General features: G+C 49.3%; 1 protein-coding gene and 1 long non-coding RNA gene across 2 annotated transcripts; both read left to right on the top strand.

The window, feature by feature from the left end:
• The first annotated feature begins 3,380 nt into the window (after positions 1 to 3,380).
• INAFM2 (InaF motif containing 2) lies at positions 3,381 to 4,111 on the top strand. The gene has a single exon (XM_088534175.1). The coding sequence runs from the start codon at positions 3,698 to 3,700 to the stop codon at positions 4,109 to 4,111; it is 414 nt and encodes a 137-aa protein (XP_088390301.1). The 5' UTR covers positions 3,381 to 3,697.
• Positions 4,112 to 4,205: 94 nt separating this feature from the next.
• LOC148592626 (uncharacterized) lies at positions 4,206 to 4,621 on the top strand. The gene is made up of 2 exons (XR_015913914.1): positions 4,206 to 4,237; positions 4,357 to 4,621. It is a non-coding gene; the product is annotated as an uncharacterized LOC148592626 (long non-coding RNA).
• The last annotated feature ends 4,105 nt before the right edge of the window (positions 4,622 to 8,726 follow it).

Here is an 8,726-nt window from a genome sequence, read left to right as displayed (position 1 = left end):
GCAATGGTCAAAGCCTGCAATTCCTGAATGCCACTGTTTTTAGCAAAAAAACCCACAACCCAGTCATCACTGTCCAATTGCCTGAAAAGTGGAGGTTAGTTTCAAAACACAGCCCAAAACATTGCATGTGGGGGTCCACATGTACATTTCCTTCTTGCAAAATGGTTGCTAAAGCACCAATTTTTGACCCCAGACTCCTGTGCACTGATTGTGGTTACAATCACAGGCAACATTGACAGCACAGGTTCACCCCCAAGGAGAAACTCTTTTGCATTCAACCTCTTGTGCACGTAGGGAAATAGGTGCAAATTTCCTCTCCACAAAGTGAAATATGAAATATATGAGAGTGCTAGGAAGTCCTGGGGCTATAGAGCTTGACACTGAAGCAAATGCAAAGTTTCTCTGGTCCAGTAAAAGCCCAGGGCAATGTCAAGCCACCCTGAGCACCCTTCCTCAGTTTTAGAGAGGGGTCATGAAAACAACAGGCTAAAGACAATTCACATTATCTTGCAGAATTCCTCTCCTTGAGGAAGCCGTCTGAGCTATGTCTCCATTCAACACTGTGCCAAACCTCAAATTACACCAAAGAAAATCGAAGCTTCCCCAATGCTGCAAATGCCTCCTTTATAAACTTAGCCAAATTGCTCTCCTCACTGCAGCTCGAGCCAGCCTTCATTTACATGTGTTTCTAAACACGAAAAATAAAAAGCAATAAACCCTTTCCAAGAATGCTTTCCCCTCTCTCGGCCCTCGGAGTGCTTTCCTACCACATGCTCACCGTCCAAGGCCCTCCTGTAAGTAGGACATACTCCTTTACGCTGTGCAGATGGTTCACAGAATAATAAAACAGCATATCCTGTCCCATATCCTGCTGGCTGCAAGCAACAGTAGTGTAAAACAAAGCAGGTTTCACTGAAAAGAGCAGAGCTTGAGATATTGTCCCCTAGCAAGGGCAGAGATACCAAGTGACAGAAGACTCACATGTTTGCTTAAGGACTTCAGCCAACAAAAAGAGGTGAATTTAAGCATGTCTATTCTGTACCTTAAACATTAGGAGACAGGTAGGAAGGGCACCTCAGTCTCGCTTCTTCCAAGCACCAAATACAACCAAAGAGACAGTGTGAAGCTTAAGAATCAACATACCAAGCCAATAAAAAGATTGATTTTTTACAGAGTGTATAATCTGCCTCTTCCTTGTCCCAAGGCTGAATCAGCTGTGACCAAATCATTTTGAACTGTTGTTTGAGGAGCTTTAGAGGGCATCAATTAAAAGCAAGTATTTAACAACCTCGTAGGTCACCTATTCCTGCGCTTCACTATTCTCAGGAGCGAGGTCTGTACATGGTTGTATGTAGCACATTAAGCCAATAATCTTCCTTTAATCAAGTCTCCTCTGAACTGAAGCATTAGATGCATTAGATGCTGTACAACGAACCTGAACGGAGCAGATCAATAACACAAGTTTATTTAGCTACATCCTTAAGTGACCCTGGTAGAGCAAGCTGAGACATCCCACCGCAATAGGTAATGGCAGAGTTCACAATCCATTGCAGCCTCCAAAATTTTCAACTAAATTCAGACTTAGCAAAATAAGCAAAAGCTTCAAAGGTGAATGAGTTTCCTGGGAGACCCTCAAGCCATGGAAGTCAAAGAAGAGATGAGCTAATACGCAAGAGGACCCCAAAGGGCAGAGTACTTGAAGCATGGTGGGAGAAAGGCTAGATATTAGCAGCCTGCTCAGCCATCCTTTTTGTGCAGGGTCCAGTCCCATGCAGCCTTAATTCCCTTTGTATCAAGCAGAGAGATTTTTGTTTTTGAGTTTTGGAATTTTTTTTTAATGCAAATGCTCACAGGGGACTAATTAGCTTTGCCTAACATCCAATATACTGCTTGACTTCACAAGACCTCTCCGCACACTGCACCCCAGAGGGGCTTTCTGCACCACAGGGGTCTAATCAATGCACAGACTGGCATTGATCCCAACCTGGGAGAAGTAGCTGATACCTTGGAGGGCAGCACTGCCATCCAGAGGGACCTGGACAGACTGGGCAACTGAGCAGTGAGAAACCTCATGAGGTTCAACAAGGCCAAGTGCAAGGTTCTGCACCTGGGGAGGAATAACCCCAGGCACCAGTACAGGCTGGGGACTGACCTTCTGGAGAGCAGCTCTGCGGAGAAAGACCTGGGTGTCATGGTGGACGACAAGTTGACCATGAGGCAGCAGTGTGCCCTCGTGGCCAAAAAGGCCAATGGGATCCTGGGGTGCATTAAGAAGAGCGTCTCCAGCAGGTCGAGGGAGGTGATTCTGCCCCTCTACTCAGCCCTGGTGAGGCCGCATCTGGAGTATTGTGTCCAGTTCTGGGCTCCACAGTACAAGGGGGATGTGGAGCTGCTGGAGAGAGTCCAGCGCAGGGCTACGAGGATGATCAGGGGCCTGGAACATCTGCCCTATGAGGAGAGGCTGAGGGAGCTGGGCCTGTTCAGCCTGGAGAAGAGAAGGCTGAGAGGGGACCTGATCACTGTCTAGAAATACCTCAAGGGAGGCAGTGAGGAGGATGGGGCCAGCCTCTTTTCAGTGGTGGCCACCGACAGAACTAGAGGTAATGGCCACAAACTGAAGCACCAAGAGTTCCACAGAACTTAAGGAAAATATTCTTTACTGTGGGGATGACAGATCCCTGGAACAGGCTGCCCAGACAGGTTGTGGAATCTCCCTTCTTTGGAAATCTTCGAAACCTGCTTGGATGCAGTCCTGTGTTCTAGGTGACCCCACGTGTGCAGGGGGTTGGACAAGATCATCTCTAAAGGTTTCTTCCAGTTTTAATGATTCTATGATTTCACAGCACCACAGAATGATTCATGTTTGTATCTAGACGGGTTTTGAAGATCTGCAGAGAACGAGACTCCACAACCTCCCTGGGCAGCCTGTTCCAGAGCTCTGTCACCCTCACAGTCAGGATTTTTTCTGCTAGAACTCTTAAGACTGGAAGAAAATATCACTATGGCAGCCCTGGCCTCCTGCCTTGCACTTGTTCTTGTTAAAAGGAAAAGCAAAACACCACACTTGATATTCCATCTCTCATCTCCTCTGAGGCCTTCCTAGAGCCACCGTCTCTCACAGGCAAATGAGTTCCAGCGTGAGGAGAAGGGCAGGGAGGGTCTAAGAGGAGTCAGTGAATCCTTCCAAAAAGGAGCCAAAGCCTCTCCCGGGGCAGAGATAGGGGATTCAGACCGCGGGTTCCCGTTGGTTCCGGAGGGAAAAGCACCGCCGCCCCCTGCGCCTCGCAGAGCCGCCCGCCGCCCCCAACGGCCCTAACGGCCTCGCAGGGGGGCGCCACAGCCGCGCACGCGCCACAGGAGAGAGCGGGGCGCGCGCATCGCCCCTTTAAGCACAAGGCAACGAGCGGGCCCCTCCTCAGGGGCCTGGCGGCGGGAGCTGTTGCCGCTTTAAGGGCGGCCCCGCGCGAGCGCTGCCCCTCTTCCCGCCCCCGCGCGTCCGCCCGAGCCTGGCGGAGCCGCCGGGCAGCGGGAGCAGCGCGGGCCGCGGCGGCAGCAGCGAGGAGGAGGAGGAAGCGGCGGCGGCAGCAGCAGCAGCAGCAGCAGCATGTCCTGAGCCGGGCGGTGCGGGCCGAGGCGGCGGCGAGGAGCGCCCACCACGGAGGGGACGGTGGAGCAGCGGGCCAAGGGCCGGGCCCCCATGAAGGAGAAGGAGGCGGGCGCGGAGCGGGGCAAGCCCGCCACCTACACCGGGGACAAGAAGGCGCGCATGGCGGCCAAGACCAACAAGAAGTGGGTGCGCCTGGCCACCGTGCTGGCCTACGTGCTCTCCGTCTCCCTCGCCGCCATCGTGCTCGCCGTCTACTACAGCCTCATCTGGCAGCCGGTGCGCGGCGGCGGCGCCGCCTCGCAGCCCCACGCAGCGGGGCAGTCGCTGCCGGGTCCTGCGGGCAGCGCCGGAGCTCGGCCCGCCGCGACCTCGCCGCCGCCCGGCCCCACGCGGGAGGCTCTGCCGGCGCCGCGGACGGGCCCCGAGCCCCGCGGCGCCGCCACGGACCGCGCGGGGGCGTCGCCGCCGCCGCCCGCGCTGCGCCGGCTGCGCGACAGCGCCTGAGGGGCCCCCCGCCCCCCGCGCTCCGCGGCGGCCGTTAACGGTCGCCCCTCGCGCGGCGGCACCGCGGCCTGGAGGCGGCCGAGGGGCGCACAAAGGAAGGAGACGTTTCCACCAGGACAGACTCCGGTATTTTCCCCCTACACACCACCACCTTTCTTCCCCTGCCCCGTTTTTTTTCCTCCTCAAAAGGGAATTTTGCGGCTTCATTTTCTTCTTCCTCTCGCCCCTTCTCCCCCCCTCCCCAGCGGGGCTCGCTTCTCCATGCGAACCTGCCGCGAACTGCTCTGTTATTTATGCCGGCCTGTTACCTCCGAAAGGATTTCGGTGTCCGCACTCGTTGCTGTCTGCAAGATCAGCTGGGGGCGAGATGGATTTAGAGGCTGTAAACCGTTAAGTGGAACCTTTTTTTTGTTTGTTTTGTTTAATAACGAACGTTAACTTTATTTAAAAATAATCTGTGGAAGGTAAATCGACTTGTTTACTATATTAAAATATTTTCCCAATATGAAAGTCTCTGTAACAGAGTATATTCTCTTCAGGGTGGGGAAGAGCAGCTGGGAGGAGTGTTAGGGCCCTTCGCATTGCGAAAAGCATTTGCTGGTGGTAAGGGACGAACGGTAGCGTTCGCGTTGCTTCGTTTGATGTTGGTCTTCGTAGGTGAGGTGGGGAGAGACCTCCAGCAGCCCCTGTTGTGCCCATGCGAGGAGAGGAGGCCTGAGCTTTTGTGGGAGAAGCGGCGGGCACTGCAATGGGCTGCTCCATGCGCAGGGAGGCTGCGGGTTGTGGTCCCCTGGGCTCCCCTAGGACCTGTGCCACTAGCTCTGTGCCCGCCATCGCGTTCCCTCAGAACGTGGTGCTCGTGTGCCATGGAGTCTTCAGGAAGGTCCTGCGTGGCTGTGTTGATACACAGTGCCAAAAGGGGACCTTGCAATGACTGTAGATGAGGTCTGTCGGTCAGTAGGCTGTGTAAGAAGAAGCATCTTTTGTGGCTTTCCTGATGTGAGGTCACTTGGTAACCTTTGTTGTTCGGAGGAGTTAACTGTTGGGTTGCCAAGCTGTGCAGCACACTGCTGGGAGAAGTCATTGCTGGAGCTTAGACTTTCTTCCCTAATGCTGGGGATAAAAATGTGCTTGGATGTGGCATACATATTTAAATTGTGCAAATCGCTGCCATGAAATATATGGCACTTCACTGATACTTGATATTAAGTTGAGGGAAATAGAAGCCTCATGCCTAAATCTGTATGCCTTAGCCTGGTATCTTGGCTTTGTTAAGCCTGCTCTAATGTGGCACTTCCTTTGCAGTGTCTGCTGAAGACAGAAACCCAGAACAGATATTCTACATAAAGAAACTGGGCAAACGAAAGTGGGTTATACATGATCTTCACCTTTCCCTTCCAGTTTTCCAGAGAGCAAACAGTACAGTCGTTATGTTCTTAGTATGTTAGAAAAGGCAGATAGCTAGTAGGAAGCAAACTGGATCATTATTTTAGTCCTTCTTCAAAAAAGCCTGCGTGTTTTTGCCACCTTTGCTCATAGCGGTGCATGATTTCACTCCCTTGGCTGTCCTGCCTGTAGCATGTTGATACCTGTGTGCAGGGCTGCCTGGTGCATGTAGATGCTCTGGTTTCTGGTGATAATGATGCTGCTTGTAGTTCTTCTGTGGTTGTAAAAATGAGCGTTTACTGCTCTGAGAGGGTGAAGAAGTAAAGGAGAAAGGAAACAGAGCCATTCTTTGGTGCTGCTGGAGTTTGATCCGTTCATTTTATCTGCTACTGAAATCAGAAGCAGTTGGGAAGCATCTCTGGGAGGCAGCTTGTGCTTAACTTTTAAAACCTCCTTTAGAGATAAGTGAAAGTTAGGTGGAATTATGCAGAGATGAGCTTTTTTTCTGGTCAAAACTGGAGAGGCTGTCGTGGTTTTGAACAGTATACTTTGAACGTGCATGGACTCCTGGCATTTTTCAGTTTAGAAACAATTGCTCTCAGAAGACTAATAGAGCATGGCTCTGTAGAGCAGATGGAAGAGGGAGTAAATTGAATTAAATGGACTGCATGGCCCCTTTCCAGCCTGTCATGTAACTGTGGAAATGCCTTTTATTCAGTCACAGCAACTTAAAGATCCTCACTCATTTTGTGATGTTGAAGAAGGAGGTTCTGTAGGCAAGTACCCCTGTTCAGGTTCCCTTTACCAAAGGGAATAGACCCGTTGCTAATGACTGCCATCCTTCCTAGTGCTAAAAATAGTTTATAGGCAATATTAATTTGGTTGTAGCTATCGTCATTCCTGTATGGCAGTTCAGGCTTGGTATGCTCCTAGATTGTGCCTCTGCATCCTTTCCTCCCTGTTGACAAAATGAGATTTGGGTGAAATACACTTATTTTGTACCTGTTACAACTGGCTTTGGAACATCTTGTTAATATTGTTATTGCTGTACCATGTCTGCAAGGGGAAAGTTTGGCTTGTAAGGATGCAGAGTTCATGAGTTAATGGCCAGGAAGGCTTAGGGATTTAAACAGCCCTTTCAGACTAGATTCCTCAGTGAAAATCTTTTCCGTATTCTTGCCACAGGTTGGAGAAATTGTATTTTTCAGAAGGAAATGCATTCCCCTTGAGATAGTGTAGCCAGCCTGTATGAGCCTGTTCCTATTCCTATGCCTATTGCTTTTCATGGCAGACTAAGAAATCAGTGACTAGTTACACTTTACAAGTATTTTTAATAGTTAAAATGGATTGTCTGGTTTATTTTTGTGTGTAAGTTAACTTTTTAAATTCAGAGTATTTTAAGACCAGGTCATTTTCTTTCTATTTTTCTCTTCTTACAGGGAAAAATAGAAAACCCTTCACGTAATAACCCTTCTTTGCATGCGGATGCCTTTGGACTTCACTTACCAATTGGTGTATTGGCCTCTGCTCATGCTGGAAACGTCTCATTGAGCATCATTCCTTCGAGGAGAATGCATGGATATAACTCACATGCAGAGGGGCCAGGAGAAAGGGAATTAGCTGGAAAAGCAAGTTACTAGAGAATGTAACATGCTCCTGCAGCTAGCTTAAATTAAAAGCTGCCTTTCAGCTGTTTTTACTCCCTGTGCATTTCTTGGTCCTGACTGATCTAGTGAGTATTAAGCCCACAGTCATAGAAGTGGGCCATAATTCTGGGAAGGAAGCTGGTTTTCGCTCTAGATTTTGGCTTAGTTCATCAGTGTAGCTGAAAAGCTGTCGTGTGGTGTTGTGTTGATAACAAATTCACTGACTGCTTCTGTGCAACCTGTGTCCCCTTCAGAGAAGACTAATTTAATCTCAGTGGGCCCCTCTGTAAAGTGTTACACACAGGTGTGTATTACTGATGGTTAAATGAGTCCTGGGAGATGTTATATAAGTTCAGGGAGAGGGCAATGATATGAGAAAGCATCACACCTGTGCTGGAGCATAACGTATAGGAGCTGAACTTTGACTTCTGGCCAGGTGTCGTATCCCTGTGCTCCTTCGGGGTGGCTAGGAAATGGTCCCGGACTTTTCTGCCTGATGCCTTTGCCTGCAGGGTCTGGGAGCCTTTGAAGGGCTGGAGCTACCATTGCACAGCCTTTTCAAGGGAAAGCAGCAGGCAGGGTTTTGAACTTCACAGCGGGGCTGTATCCCCTCCTGCTCTGCGCCTCTAATTGACTTTAAAAAGCTTTTTGTGTAGCTTAAAATATGCTAACTAGTGTTCTGTGTAGCTTAAATACAAAAACGATTCTCACCAAGTGCCAGTTTTAGCTTTGGTCTTCTGTGCCATTTGCAACCAGTTTATCTGCTTGGGAATTGGTGTGGAAAATCGATGAACGTTTCAGTTACATTTTTGCCTCCGTCTTTATGGGACTTTCCTTGTTCTTAGTAATCTCGGCCGTATCCTTCTGTGATAGATATTAGCCCTATTGAGACAGAAGTGGAGAGCCAGAATTGCTGTCAATATTTTCTGTTGTTGCCTCATGCAGTAATTGGCCTTGTAGAGGTTTGAACACTGAAGTATTTCCATCTTTATCCAGGCATATTGTTGGGCTTGGGCTAAGCTTTTTTTCCCCTCTATTCTTATTCAGTTTCTTTGCCAATCAAGAGTTAATTCACTGGTGTCTGTGAAATCAATTTTGGTATCAATTTTAGCTACACAGTTACAGTGTTGAAACTGATAGTAAAATTTGCCAACTGGAAGAGTTTTTTTAGTGGTAAGCTTTTTCTTTGAGTTAAAGAAAAAAGGCTGTACTTTGCATGAAGCTGCTTTCTCTTTGCCCAGAAGCACCAAGGGTGATTTTCACAAATTTCCTGAGCTACCAGCCACTGCTGGGAGGAGACAGGCACCTCTAGACTAATTACTTCACCCCCTCCAAGCTACCATTGCATTTTTCTGCTACAGGAGTGACATGGCAGTGAGAGGACTTCGCCACTTCTATGGAGAAGTGAGCCTTGTATTATGAAAACTGCCACCAGAGCGTCAAGCAGAGTGCATTCAAGTAGAGTGTTGGTAAACAGGGAGAAATTATACTAAGCACAGATACCATCTCATTCAAGGAGGTTGATACAGACTCTGTTCTTCCTGTGTACCACTCATCCCAAATTATACAGATTCTCAGGAGGA

The sequence above is a fragment of the Tinamus guttatus genome, unplaced genomic scaffold (assembly GCF_059628265.1).
Source record: "Tinamus guttatus ecotype Peru unplaced genomic scaffold, ASM5962826v1 Tinamus_guttatus_pri_ptg000546l, whole genome shotgun sequence".
Taxonomy (NCBI): domain Eukaryota; kingdom Metazoa; phylum Chordata; class Aves; order Tinamiformes; family Tinamidae; genus Tinamus; species Tinamus guttatus.
Note: the sequence above shows the minus strand (reverse complement) of the source record. Positions and strands in the feature narration are given on the sequence as shown.